At 44.8% G+C, this 15,060-nt stretch overlaps 1 protein-coding gene across 3 annotated transcripts in view; it reads right to left on the reverse strand.

Annotated features, from left to right (window-relative positions):
• Positions 1 to 6,940: 6,940 nt before the first annotated feature.
• LOC310880342 (uncharacterized protein) overlaps positions 6,941 to 15,060 on the reverse strand; it is a 232,441-nt gene continuing 224,321 nt past the window's right edge. For all 3 annotated transcript variants that reach the window (XR_014571633.1, XR_014571634.1, XM_083796018.1), the window contains 2 exons: positions 10,487 to 10,529; positions 6,941 to 9,031 (listed from right to left, as the gene is read on the reverse strand). Coding sequence is in view for 1 of the 3 variants with exons in the window: in XM_083796018.1 (XP_083652144.1) it covers positions 9,026 to 9,031; positions 10,487 to 10,529 (49 nt within the window). In the remaining 2 variants the exon portion in view is untranslated. The remainder of the gene's footprint in view (positions 9,032 to 10,486; positions 10,530 to 15,060) is intronic.

A 15,060-nucleotide genomic window follows, 5' to 3' on the forward strand; every position in this document is an offset into this window, starting at 1 on the left:
TGCTTACATAGATGAGAAGAAATAACAAGTAAAATTCACCATGACACAAGACTGTAAGAGAATGGTTAATTACCACTGAGATGAGTGTCTTGGTTTGCAATTGGGCATTTCTATGCATGTCATCCATCACTGCATACCTTCTTTTTGCTTCCCCACAGAAGCCATCCCAAGTGCCCCATGTGTTCCCCATCTCTAAGCCAGTGTCCCCATGGAGACCCTCAGCTTGTCCCCTGCACAGCCCTACGCGCGTCCCCTCCTCCGAGCCTCCTGCACCACCTGCAGGAAGACTAAATCCAATTGTCTTGCTTACAAAAAAAAACCCACAAAAGCCTCTTAGGAAAGTCTAAGGCACTGTGTGCACCTCCAAGGCCCGACCACATTGGTTTACGCTGGAGGGAAGTTCGATGCCATTTTGCCTCTGATTTTGGTTAAGGAAAAGCCTACAGGTCACACACAGTGGCTCCCTCAGCATCATCCTTGCTGTACAGTGACAGTTAATAAAATCCCATTGCCCGAAAACTGTGTTTACTTGCTTCAAAGTTGTGTTTACTTGCATTTATCTCCACAGCAGCACAGAGACCCCGAAAGCAGCCCATGCCTGCCAGCAGCATGCCCGGGGCTGGCACCACTCCTCCCTGCTGGGAGCACAAACGTGAGCAGAGCCCATGCACCCAGGGCTGCTGTCACTGGGGGCTCTTGCTTAGCTTGGAAAAGATGCCCTGCTTAGCTTGGAAAAGACGCCTAATCATGGCAAATAACCTGTAATTTTTCTCTGTGAAAGTATGTATTAAATTTTTAACCAGGTAACAGCGTCGTTTGTACCTGAAGGCAGCACAGAGCTGGTCTCTGCTTCTTCACAGCCCCGCGCTGCGCTGCATAGCTCAGGGCTGAGCATGACACGGGATTAGGGCAGCTTTGGCTCTGCCAGCACAGCCGTGTGGCCGAGCGGTCACGTCCCTGGCTCCGTCCACGCACAGGCAGTTCCACTGCTGGGCTGCACGATGCTGTCGTCAAGCAAAAGAGCTGCGTAACATGAGTATTCTGTAAAAATGGCATGATTGCAAAGCTGAAATGGTTTTCCTCTCGACTCTATGTATATTTTTTGTTTTCAAATTTGTTTCTGCTATGCCCTGATTTATCAAAGCACTAAAACACATGCTTGACTTTAAATGCCTCACTGCAGCTAAAACTAATTGCGTACTTAGTCTTTGATGGCTCAAGGTCATAAAGAAATCACTAGCTTTTCAAAACAAATACTTCAATATGTTAACTGCTAGCAAACCAAATACCACAGCCTCTTCAGCTATGGGTGTAGGTTTGCATGCCTGACTAGAGGGTTAACATGTTTCTGCCTGGGATTTTCCAGCACAAATGCAGGCAGCCAGCAATTACTCGGGGCACAGAAATTCCAAAAGGCTCAGCCTACGTGCCTGCTTATAACCCGGTCAAGCCGTGAGTGCGCTGCACATTTACCTGGGAACCCCTGACCAAATGGATGGAGCAGGACAGCTGCAGGGCACAAAGACACAGCAAAAGCTGTGCTTCCTATGGCCTGCATTTCATGTGCAACAGAGCAATGGGCAAAAAATGCAGCAGTCCTGACCCCCCTGCCAGGCGTCTGGGGCAGTGATGTCTAAGCTGTTGGGGTCACCTGAGCACATCTGTGAAGCCTTCAGCAGCTTGTCAGGAAACGTGTCCCACCCGGCTGACCGTGGGCATGCTATAGCCCTGTCTTGACAGCATAGCTCATGCGATCTGTGCTTTGTCCAAAAATATAAGGGTGTGGAGGCATCACAAAGCCTAAGACTCGTGGAGAGACGATGCTGTATCAGTGCAGGCAGACAGAAGCACGCTGCTCCGTGTGGACACATTGCTCCGTCCACGAGGGGGCTGCAGTCTGGGCACTGGCACTGTCTGTGCCATCATTTCGGCTCCTTGGCATGTTCTCCTCCTGCTCAAGTGAGGCCGACAAAGACTGACTGTCTCCTCTGAAAATGTGAGTCGGTATTTACTAGTGAAAGCAGGTGGTGAAACAAAGCATATTAAACATCTCATCCCCAAACATTTATACATGTACTGTGTACACACACATATATATATACACATACGTATATGCACGTGTATATAAAAAAGTAGAAGCAGTGCTGCATGAGCAGCATTCCCACGGACAGCAGTGCACACGATGTTTGCTCTGACAGCCTGGGGATATTTCTTCCTTCCCTCCCTCCTTCTATACTGGCTGCTCTCCCCCTCCAAAACTTTTAGTAGAACAATAATATTTTAACAGTTGCAGCTCTAAAAAGCCTGATTATGACCAATCGTTTCTCCCAGGCAATTGTATATTTAGCAGAAGGGAAAAATTAAACTTCCCAGGAATGAGGTTATTTAGGGCATAAAATTCAAGGAAATAGGTATTTAGGTCATTGTGGGCATGGTTTTTATTTTCCCTAATTTTCAGATTACTTTCGATTAGGTCTGTTCAGAGTAGAAACTTCTTGATGTGAAATAGATACTATCTAAATCATTAGAGCTCATTCATTGCCATGTGCCACCTTTTAGAGCAATTAAACCTGACCCCGGGGTTACCTAGCTGAACACTCACCGACCCAGGGCACTTCCTCTGAATATGAAAAGCTTGTAGTACAAATACAGTCGGAGAGCAGCAGCATCGCTCCTGGCACAGATAATGCCTTTGTTAACTGGAGCTGAGGTTCACGGGCTGTTAGACTATGGAGGCCATTGATTCAGAGCACTCTGTTGGGATCAGTTCCGATTTTTTTCCCTTCTTTTTCCCCCCTCGACATCTGGAGTCTATCCCTTCGCCAACCTCTCAACCCCCCACTCAAAAAGAGAAAGTGAGAGGAACAGACAGATTCACGGACAGAGAGCCCACAGAAAGTTTTGACAAAGCTTAACATGAAAACTCCTAAATTTTTAAGCCTAGAGTCTTTTAGACAATAATTTTGCCAAGCATTTACCAGCTGGACAGCCTCAAAACTACAGCCCTGGCTTTCTGAATCGGCTTCTTTGCACTTTCAGGCTTTAGGTAGGTCTTTGTGCAGTCGCACCATGCAGCACCTGCATGCCACATTTTTAGCCCTTTGATTACAGTACATTCACAGGGCAACTGACTTCCAGTATGCACATGAGTGACTGAGCTCCCTGGAAATAGCTGGGAAGCCAAGCTACCCTTCAGACTTATTTCAATGCCTTCTTGCTTTGGCAGAACAAATGTGGAAGCTGCCTCTACTTATATTAAATAGAGAAGGAGATACCGGTAAACAGTTAAGTGGGGTCTTGTTTAGAGAACAAATCTTTTTAATATGCTGCCAAACTATGCTAAACAATAACTGTCAGAATCTGTTAAAATAGCAGAAAAGCAATATTGCTCGGTACAAAACTGATTTTGCTAGCATTTGTTCGCAAACCGCATCACACATTTAGTCCCGATTCCCCCTGAACTCTCAGCAATCCAAGACAGCTCCAAATGATGTTTCTTTTAGTTTTCATAATGTGTTAAGTAGGGAAGAAAAGCCATATGGCATTCCTTCGCCTGGCAGGGCAGGCAGCTCCTCATTAGGCTGCTGACCTGAAACGTAATCTCCACCATGACCTGCGGAGAAATGCCTGGGACCCACCTGCAAAGTAAAAGCCCTTTTTTGAGAAATAATGCCAGATTCCTGGCTGATGGTGAGCTCGATTCACCTTTAGGAAACTTGGTCGACTTGTGTTTCTTTGCTGTGGTGTCTGAAGGCAATGACAACTAAAGAGCTGATCCTATTTTTGTTCTCCATTTGTCTATCATCTGCTGTATGTAACATGCTGAATTATACATAAGTGACGAGTTTTCTCTTCTACCTGTAGCCCCAGCTTGTGGCCTGACCACCACACCATCTGCATGTACAGTACCTTTCCTGCAAGAATTTGGAGGGCTCATGTAGATAGACCAAAATTTCACTGAAAACCACTGCTAACCAGTATTTTCCAAGTGTCCTTAACCACTGGTATTACAGTATCCACAGCAGAAATAACCAACCACTTGTTACAAAGTGTGCTCTGAACCATCCCTGACCTCTCTGATTAGGGACATTTTTTTCTAAACTGCAAAATTCAACACATTAATCGACAGTCAAATGCTTTACCACAAACTAGATACAGTGTGAGATTTCCTTCTCCTGCAGTTATGAAATGCACGTGTCCGCCACACACAACTACAGAAATAAAGATGTATTTTTATAGAGCTGAAGTAGCAGATTTTGTATTAAACATGACTTCATAATCTTAAATCGTCTATCAATAAATAAGCATTATAAAATTTTATATGAAAATAATCATGCCATTAATCCTATTAAATTACTCTGTGCTGGCTCCTACCCAGCTGTTGCATGGGTTCAGTGATTGTTGCCTCTCAAAATCCAGCCTACATTGAAATCATCTGCTTGGTCAGGGCAGTGGCATTTTCAATGAGGAGGCAAAATGAAAAACACTTTGAGAGCCAGAGCTAAGGAAGTAGCTGGTCTTTTTCTCTTCTAAAGTAAGGGAAAAATTATCACTGGTGCTATTATAATGAAGACAAAATAATCACTATTCCAGATGGAAAGCTCATCACATAATCCAACTGAAATGTTTTTTATTTTATTTATTTATTTATTTTTACAGGTGGGGTGACTGCTAATTCCTGGGGAATAGCACAGTAATTTGGGAATTCCGCATGCACTGCATTTATGAATGCACAGAGTCAAAATAGGAATTCACCCTTATCTAGAAATTGGAAATTGTTCCAGTACACACTGGGGAATGTCCTGTAGTCCTGGTTTTCAATGAAGCTCTTGCATTTTGCCCGTGGCTTTGATACCAGAACCACCTGTAAATCCTGCGGGATGAGCAGTTGCTGTGGACAACAGAGTCCTCCCCAGATCTACCCTGCCTGAACTGGATCTGCCCCTGCACCATAAGTCATGGCCATGGTTTTGGGGAGGACCAAAGGTGCAGACTTCCCACCTCGGGTGCCACCCCACTTGCCCAGCACAGATGTGTGTGAGCTGTTTTCTCTGAGTTTCTGTTCTGGCGTGCTCCCTCCGTGGTAAAACAAGGTGTACATCCTAAACAAAGCTCCCCAAGTGCACTTACCTCCAACTGGCAGGCAGCAGGGCCAGGTACCAAGGACTGGGATGGTAACGATGCCAGCTGAGATTTTCTGCTTGAAGCATGCCAATTTTCCAGTACTACCAGAGCAGGATGCTGCTCCCTAGCTCCTCACAAAGCAGTACTGGCAGAAGTAAGGTTCTGTGGTGGCTGGGCAGTTTCAGGGGAAAGCTGTGCTCTGTAACAGGCCAAAGCAGTGCTCCAGGAACATTTTCCGCCTCGTATGTAAATGCAGGATCACACCAGCCACTGCTGCATGCTTGCAAGTGGAGCACTTGAGTTCAAGAGACCAGCACTCCTCCTCCTCTTGAAAGTTTTTCTCACCAAACACTGACAGCCCCTAGGGATCAACTTATTTTCTGTGTAAGCATTTTATTTCAAAATCGTAACATTACTGTGCAATGAGCATAACGAAATGTCACCTGTGTTGGGAAATACAGGCAGGAGACTCACACTACTGTCATCCTTCACAAAGAGCCAGCACAAGTGTTGGGATGTAGGATACAAATGAACATGTAGTTGCTCAGTTAAAGTACTGCAGTTTTACTTGATCAGCTGTTTAACTGATTACAAAATTATACTTCTGTCAGCAAAATAATAATAATTTGAGACACAGATTTGGCAAGCTGGAAAGAAACCCCACCTTCTATGCCAAGCGGCAGGTGAGAATAACAGCAGGAGCAGCAGCAGGAGCAGGAGCAGCAGCAGGAGCAGCAGCAGCGCTGCAAGCACCCCGAGGCCCTGGTGCTGTGCTTGGTCCCACAGTCCTGCATGGGGAGGGCAGGTGGGCTCCCGTGGTGGTTGATGTCCATTTCCCAGAGAGAGCAGGATAAAATGTAGTCCTGCTCATCAAGTAGTTAGAAGAAATACAGTCTGCACAGTGTGGGCTCCACGCGCACATGCGGCAGCAGCCAAGGCAGCACTACCACCTTCGCTGTGGCCATTAGTGAGAGCAATTTGTGCACAAACAATCTGGGAAGAGTTTTCTCAGATTACAGTAAAGTTAATGGAGTTGGAAATTCCTCCTCTTTTGGATTAGCTAGCCTTCTTTATGTAACCTTTAGGTATATTGTGGAGCACGAGGGAGGTTTTGATAGCAGCAAAAGCAATTTGGAAGCGCACAACTGATTTGTAACGGGAGGTCTCTGACGAGGGCCTGGTCCAGGAGCTGCTAACTGCTTTCAGTTGTTACGGGTGCGAAAGCACAAGACCTCCCTGTACCAGCGCCTTTGTGAACGGAGAGGAAAATTAAAACACTTGTAGGCTGACTGTGATTTAACTGACTCTTCAAGGGCGGGGGAGAACTGACAAAAACAACAGAACTTTCCCCAGTTACAGCATCACCACTTCAGTATCAGATTTTCCTGACAGCCAGAGCATTGCAGAACCTCAGAAGCGCACAGAAAGCTATTGAGAGGAGGGAAGAATCGCATAGATGTGCCAATAGAAAACGTGTATTTGAGGTTCATTAAAATGAACTGTCAGTCTGAGCCAAAATCAACTGTGTGACACCAATTAATCAAAACATCATAAATCAGCTCTGTTATCCTGCTCATTGGGAATTTCGTCCATATATCTCTGATCACATCATGGATTCTTCATGCCTTTTTTTGCAGTTGCACATTTCCACCTCTTCAGATTTAAGAGCTGTTATTATAGTGTCAAGGTAACTGATAAAAAAAAAAGTCATTCATTTATGTCAGGAGGGAATTGAGCAAAAGCTGTGTTTATTCTTCATCCATCTCTAGTACATATAAGATTTGACAAAATAAATTAAACTGGGAGAACTCTGTGAAACCTCTTCCCACCTAGAGAGCAGCAGGATGTATCCACGCACCATACGTGCTTCTATCAGCACATATCTGTGTTTTTACCCCCAGAGAAGAGCTAGCAGGGAAGCAGTGAACACCTGCTGCAGTCACCTCTACATGCAGAAGAAAGGAAAAAAAGGCCACTGTGTTTTAGTAAAATACTGGAGTAGCTCTTACACTGCATGATCCTGATCCAAACCCCACCGCAGTCACTGCTGCTAACTTGAGTGGGTACAAAAGGCTGTGTCTTCTTCTCCTCCTCATTGCAGCAATCGAGGCAGGGCAGCCTTGCCACAGAACTCATTTTCTTTGAAGCCAAGTGCTGTTGAGCACAGAGGCACCCACAGACATGGGGCAACCATCTTGGGCACAGCCTAGTCATCCAGGGGCTGGGGAGAGCCCATCCACCTTCTTTTAGCTCCTCTTCTCATCTCTTTTTTTTTCTTTTTAAGTGCCATTACACTACTGAAAAATACTTATACTTAATCAGCACTACTTAATCCTGTTCACTTCCATCTGTGCCTTGTTGTAGCCTGACACCTCTCCTGTCCCGGGGCCATGGAAAGCGGAGGGTATTTAGTGCAGGCCCTGCCGCTGGAGGCCTCTGGGGAGCAGCTGTCCCCAATCATCCCGTCCACAGCCCTTTCATTCCCAGATTACATCTTGTACCAACAGTTTGTGTGTGGGAAAAATCAAAGCTGTCAGGGGCTCCTCCCAGGACGTGCACTTTGCGTAAGGTGCCCCATCACGGGGGCTTGGGCGTTTGACCTCTGCGCTCGCAGCGGGTAATGAATTGGGGCCAGGCCGCAGCCGGCAGCGCCGCCACAACGTGCCCCAGCAATGAAAGCCGCCTGTTGTTAACCGCCTGCCTGCCTGGTCCCTGGCCCCGAGACTTCCTGGGGCAGCCTCCTGCTTGCGAGGAGGTTAAAAAAAAAATCTCAACGGGATAAAAGGTGCTTCATCATAGCCTTCCTGCTGCTGGCCAGGACAGTTGACTGAAAAATCCAAGAATTAAATTTCAGGAACCATAGATAATAATGGAAGTTGAATGCCTGAATAAATCCTAATGGAGTAGAAAGATTTGATAATGAAAATAATTTCTTTTGTATCAGTTCTTCATCCATGCTCCTTGCGATGGACCCACTGAATTACTGGCACTTGCTGCCCCAGGAGGGGACATCAGGCTTTAGTTCCAGCCGATCAGAGCAGTTCCTATGGCTTGACATGAAACCATGCTTATAAAGCTGCACTCCTTTGTGGGTGCAGCTCTGACCCGTAATACACAGCAGAGCAGGACCTGTATTTTGGGTGTTGCCCCAACTAGAGCACAGCTGGGGACCTGAGCCCTGCTGCCTGACCGAGCCCTGCAGGGCAGCACGGCTGTGCTGGGACCCAATGCTGCAGGTCCCACAGGACATGAGGAGCCTGCTCCAGTACGGCACTGCCAGCATCCTGCTTCTCCTGGTTGTTTTCAGCTTCAGACGTGGTCCTTTATACCACACCTTCCTAAAATCGTGCCTGGCTCCGACCTTCCCTCCCAGGTACTAGCAGCTCAGTCAGTGTGCAGAAGTGGTTAAATTCCAGGGTGGACAGCACAAGAGTATCCCGCTGAACTGCTATTAATGCTTTAAATAATTACATATCCACCCTCGTATAAAATGCTCCTTTCTGACTGCAGAAACACCATTGCTGAGGATCTCAACGGTACTGCTAGATAAACTTGTCAAACCCGGGTAATAATTTATGAGTGATTTAAGCACTTTTTCCAGCTGTTAAACAAAGGCTTCTCTTACAGCTTGGCTGGTGCAGTGCTACTTAGTACCTGGGTCACGTAAAAAAAAGGCGCTGTTATTTTACGAGCAGAGAGAGATGACGCTATCGTGCTTTCTTCCCCACTCTGACAGCTTCCTGTTGCCGACTTGTTGGCAGGTATTTTACCCTGATGTTATCGGGCCGTGGGGCAGAGTTCGGCATGTCCGGACGGCTCTGAGCGACTGATGGGCCCTGTCCCCTCTCCAGCGCCGGGAGAAATAATCTCCATTTTTCATGCCGCAAGCTAGGAGACGTTGTCAGGCCTGCACAAACAACGAAAACAGATATTTTGACAGGGAAATTTAACTTTTCCCTCCATTATTTTGTCTAATATTTCTCATGTTTTGTCTATTGTGTTGTAGATTGGTTAAAATAGAAGCGCACACGACATTGTGTGGTGCGAGCTGGGCGGGAGCCCCTCTGCACAGCCACCTCCACGTGGATTAGGGATTTTTAGGGTTTGGGGTGCGGGTGAGGAAAATGCCCCTTCTGCATCTCATGAGGGCACCAGGCACCCCGAGCTGCCCCTCGGTTACATGAGAGCACTTGGTGTGCCTTGAAAAATGAGGAAATCTCGGGGATGAAATCTCAAGTCTCCACAACCGAGAGGTAAAACCTGCTGTGGTTTCACTGGAGCTTGGCTGTCGCACTGGCTCTTCTGGGCCAGGGCAGATGGGGAACCCCCCTGCCCGGGGCCATGCAAGAAGGCCTCACCAGGCAGGCCTGGGTTAGGGCCTTCAGCAGCAGTACTTCCAGCAGCAGGCCAGCAGCTTAGGCACTGCGAGTCATGAACTTGTTAATCGTCCACAGGTTTTAATGATCATGGAGTGTTAGTGAATACACTGTAGTATAAATGTCTTATTAAACCTAAATTAGATGCAGATTGGGAATGTAAATGTGTTATAGAAATTTATGAGGGATCTCAGCAGAGAACTTTCTTAGACTTTGCTGTGAGAGGTACAGAATATCAGTTTCTGAATCAGCATAAAATACTGTGTGCCAGCTGCCAATTACGAGAAAATGTGTTTGTGGATGTATGTCCCAGAACCTCCATGGATCCCCAAAATTTAATTTGTCAATGGGAATTTCCAGGTCTGTAAAGAGCAAATGAATAATTTCCATGTCAGTACAGAACCGTGCCACCTGAAACAGCTGGGTGCAGGTCCCATCTTCTCCATGTTCACCACGCTCAGGATTTGCAGAAATGGAGCAGGTCTGGTTTTCAGACCTCAGTGAGAACATGTGGACGTGCAATGGGCATCCTAAGGGGTTTCCAGAGAAGAGAAGAGCCACTCTATATTAACTACATGCTTTCTGCAGAGCCAGTCAGTGTTGATGGCTTCCTATCACTTATGAGACCAACACATCTACGATTTCTGTCTCCAGCCCTGCACTTGATTAAAGGACACTCCACATCCAGAGCAGTGTTGTTATATAGAATGCCTGTGTTATCAAATAATAAACCAACTGTCACAATATTGGCTCAAGGTTTAGGAATTTTCTTGCACAGGAAGATTAAGACGATTACAGTTCAAATAAGTACCATTTTTGACTAATTGTTTGCAGATATGGCATAAAAGCGATGGCTTGCTTTGGGAAAGTAGTATGATTTTATGTCACAGATATCTAGCTGAAACATAGCTAGAAAGTAAACGCTCAGAGCCCAAACTTGCTTGAATTTGTACTTTGGCATTGACATGAATGGAAGCTGCACTTACAGAGCTGAAGAGCCGTCCCAGCATGCTTATCTCCCCCTTAAATCTGAAAATAAAAAGGCAATTACTAACTTGATTAAGTTGTCTGGACTTTTTCTTACAACCACATGGGCAGCCTTTCAGCTCTGGCCCAGGCCAGTGGGCAGCACCAAGCCTTCCCTCTCCTGCACCATGCCCTCCCTCTCCTGTACCATGCCCACTGGGACACACATACCGACATTTGCTCTGTAACACCCCTTGAGGCACCCAATGCTTTTTATACCCACTAATATATGGCTTTTCTTTGCATAGGAACATCACAAACCCACCACACTTACACTGTTCACTTCAGGGCTCCTGCGCTGCCCATCTGCCAGCAGCCACCAGCATTTTTGCACTTCTCATAGAACAAGGGGAAGTGAACATTGTGCCCACATCCCACCTTGGGCTGGCAAGGATCTGTGTTAGGCAGAAGATCTCACAGCAGAGCAGTCATTGCTGCTTCCTACTCTAAAAGGTACCTTGGGCTGGTGTGCTTTCCTGCTGTGGTGCGACTCGCTGCTGCTGGTGACCTGTCCCAGCCCAGACAGCACATGGAGCAGAAGGCATGCAGGCAGCAAGAGCACGGTTCAAGCCTCCCGCTGAGTCAGGGCTCAGTATGTGACCTTCTGTCACTTGGTCTTCCAACGTCAAAACCAAAACCGAGTTTAAAAATGAGGAATGCACTGGGAACCAGATGCTCTACCGGAGCCAAAACTTTCTGGGTAAATATATTGCAAAGAGCACAAATCATATCATTTCAAACGTTGGGAATCTGTATATATTTAAATATATACAAAATTTGGCTGTTTCTCGACAATAGGTTCATACTCCAGAACAAAAGAAATCCAGCAGACTGAAATTAATAATGCATTAGAACAAACACAAGTGCATTGTTTCCCATTTAAGGAACTGACTGGATATAAATAAACTCTTACTCATATTCTGTGATTTAAATAACAGTCATTCTTAGCCTGAGTAACAATTGCACCTTTCAGAAATATAATAGATAAAAATTATTTTCCAGGAGGAAGCTTAGAGGAGTCTTAAACTTGGACTCACCAATGCTTTTGCTGCTGGTTTACTAAAAATGCAGAACTAGAATTGACTCGGTTCAAAATGCTGACCCTGAACATCCCCAAAACCTTAGGAGAGTGCTGAGCTGGATGAGTGAAATGCAAGCTAAGGCCATTTCTACTTGTGATGCTCTGCTGAAAGGTCCCATTTCCTCCACGTGGCCAAATTCCCTTGCCCAGGTTGGCGCTGGCATTACCTCTCACTAACGCCTGATTTTCCTCTTGCCAAGCACAAGCAGCACGCAGGGAATGGAAGCACAGATACAAACATTTCCCCAAGACAACTTAGCTAAAATCAGGAAAAATGAACATGTATTACTGAAACATTTTTCTTCGCTTTCCTTACAGAGCGTGTCTGGTGGCAGCAGGGCACAGCAGTGCTAACATGGGGAGGGCAATAGTGGGAATGTTTCTTTCCTCTTGCATTAAAGCCCATAAGCAGAGCAGCTCGTGACATCCAAGCTCACTGGGCAACACACAGCTGAGCTAATGCACATTTAGACATCTCTGACAATGCCTCAGCAAAACACCCGAGAGAACTCAGGTAAATGTTTAAAAAGAGTCATTTTAAAACCTGAAATGCAAGGAAAGAGTTCAATTTAATAACCAGTTGTACAGCTCCAAAAGTCTCAGTGCTTTACATTCAAACACAGTCAGATCTTTTTTTCTGATAATTTCACTGTGGACAAGTGTGGTTGCAAGGTAGATTACTAGCCACTTCATTTTTATTCTGTTTATGAAATGTATAAGCCAAGACTATTTTACTGTAAAAGCACTGCAGCATACACAGTGTTTGGAATGAACAAGAAAAAAAAAAGCACAGCATAAAGTATTCGTCTTTGCCTATGCTATCAGTTTGTGCAAACAGCTGTCTCATGAGCAAACCTTTTTAAACAAACATATTTTATTAGTGCGCAGTACAGCAAACTGTGGTTATTTCTCACATAACTTTGTTACATGTCAAGCACTGATTTCCTTTTTATGTAAATGAAAGCCTATAAAACGATGCAATTACCCTCCCCACATACATTAGTGTAAATGCTGAGGCGCTACACAAGTCATTTATCTTTTGTACTTTCTGTTAGGCTGCAAGTCAGCGCTGAGCTTTAAATTTTGTTTAAAAGTTCTTGGCTAATTGATCACTTTAGAGATGCTTTAAACACAGGTAAAACACCGACAAAGACTTTTAAAGTAAGCTTTCTTAATGGATGAATTGCAGCTATCCATCATCCTGCTTGCTACTTCCCTACCGCCATCCCATTAAACCTAATAAGTTCTATTAAAGCTGTTAACATGTGGCATCTGTTAATGGAAAGTGTATAATGCACAAGGTATGAAGGGGACCCGAGGGCTCGTAGAAGTAAAGTTTGGAGCAGAAAGACAAATCCTAACCATTCACGAAGTGAGTGTAGCTGCGGGTCAGTGTTTCAGGCCTCTCTCGGAGACCATTCCCATTTAAAGCCTTGCCAGCATAAGGCAGCCAGGTTAGGCTCACCGGCGGAGCCGGCCCATGCACATGTTATATTTCAAATCCTTCAGCAGATGAAACGTAGAAGTTGAAGGAAAAAAACATATATATATATTTATTTTTGGCTTGAGAAAACAGTGTGACACATGACAAGCCTGCATCTCTTTTGGAGAGCCTGTGCTCTGTATTACTGAGATTAAGTTTGATCATTCCTGAAGGAACACAGAAATCCCCCAACCTGGATGGCAAGGGCTGTAATAGTTGCTCTTAATGTCTGCTGTTAGCTGATTACTGACATCTTGAAAGCATTGCTCAAGCAGACCTTCTTGCAAGCTTCTGTCATGTGGATGCTCTCTCAGACGGAGAGCATGCATAACAGCAAGTGGTCGACTGGAAGCTTCAAGGACCTGCGTGTAATCAAAAGCTTTGAACTGCTCATAGCTTGGGAGGCTGCTTTACTTGTTACTAGGGGGACTATCAGAACGTATTACAATGACCAAAGCCAGCCCATGTAGTAACAGCTGTGAGTGTAATCCAAAAATTAGCTCATTAATTCACAGGAAAGTATTTTCTCCTCAGCTTTCATTGCAAAAAATGTGTCTGCTTGTTAGTGAAATCTAGAGCTTTTACTGGAACCTTTAAAACATTAGCAATGCACATGTGCCTCTCTGTGCCTTAGTGGGAGATTTATTAAGTTTATTCTCTAATCTCTGTTTACAAGCAGAAATATGATGAACATAAATCACTTGAAATAAGATTTCAAGCTACAAACCCATTTTGCTCCTTTCCAATGCTGTTATGTTATTTCAAACCTGCAATTAATTCTTTTCTTTGTTGGCCTGTTTGTTTTTAAAAACAATTTCACTCCACTTGACCTTTGCATTTCTTGGAAAAAAGTTCAAAGTTGGAAAAAACTCTAGATGTTATCTGTTAGTGCTTATTTACCACAGAGAGCGTGCTAAACTTGAGCTGAAGTTTAGGAGCCCCAGAGAGAGACAAGATGCTGCAGTACTGAGGGGCAAGGCTGGAAGCAGCCCCACGGTTGTGCTGGGGTCGTCACCCAGCCCAGTGTACACTGCAGGCGTGTTTCGTGCTCCAGCTGTAAACACGAGCTTCCACACAGCTTGGTGTGGTAAAACAGCCTGAGCACACGTTCACAAGCGTTTTAATATCTGGCTGCACTTTAAAATCTAGCCTGGTGCAGAGCCTGCCAGGATGCCTATCCTGAAAGAAGCATCTCCCTCAGTTTGGGCATCTGGAAGAAACAGAACCAGGGCACAAGGAGCAGTACCTGGCATCTACCGGCTTAAATAAGAGCCTCCAATGAAGGAAACTACATTTAAAATACTGAGTGGCAGGACTAATCCTCAGTTGCAATTGTGTTTAAAACTCCCGCAGCTGGGTCTGCTGAGAGTTAAACACGAAGACATACATCCAGCTGACTTTCAAAAAAATACTACATATTTATTTCCAGATATTTCTTACCTAGTGTTCTTAAAATTGGATAGACACATAGCATAAGCATAGAAAAAAAATTAAAATAAAATTTGCAGTGACAACTATTAAAACAAAACCAAACCAGAAAAGTTAGGGATCACTTGTTTCAACTAATATACAACTAATAGTTTCTCTGCTTTATTACTGTTATTACAAGTAAAAGGTAAACAAAGTATAGCTGGCAAAGGCTGGGGGTAAGAAGTGCTTTTGGATGACGCATTACCAGCTCCTACAGAAAACTCACTACGTTGTTGCTGAAATGCAATGTTTCATATCACAGGAACAAACAGTGCAAGTGAGCAATGACACTGCAAATTAAATGTTTATACAGTAGATGCAAAAACTCCAACCCACTGCAAAAAAATTTCCTTGCAGAACATTCAGGTATCTAGTTTATGCTCTATACAATTAGTACCTTTTCATAACATGCTCCTAGATCTTCTTCATTGTAATGAAGAAAGTCATGAACACAAACAAACAGAAATATAAACAATAAAGTGTTTTTGCGCTTTAAACAG

The sequence above is a fragment of the Anser anser genome, assembly GCF_964211835.1.
Source record: "Anser anser genome assembly, chromosome: 12".
NCBI classification, from domain to species: domain Eukaryota; kingdom Metazoa; phylum Chordata; class Aves; order Anseriformes; family Anatidae; genus Anser; species Anser anser.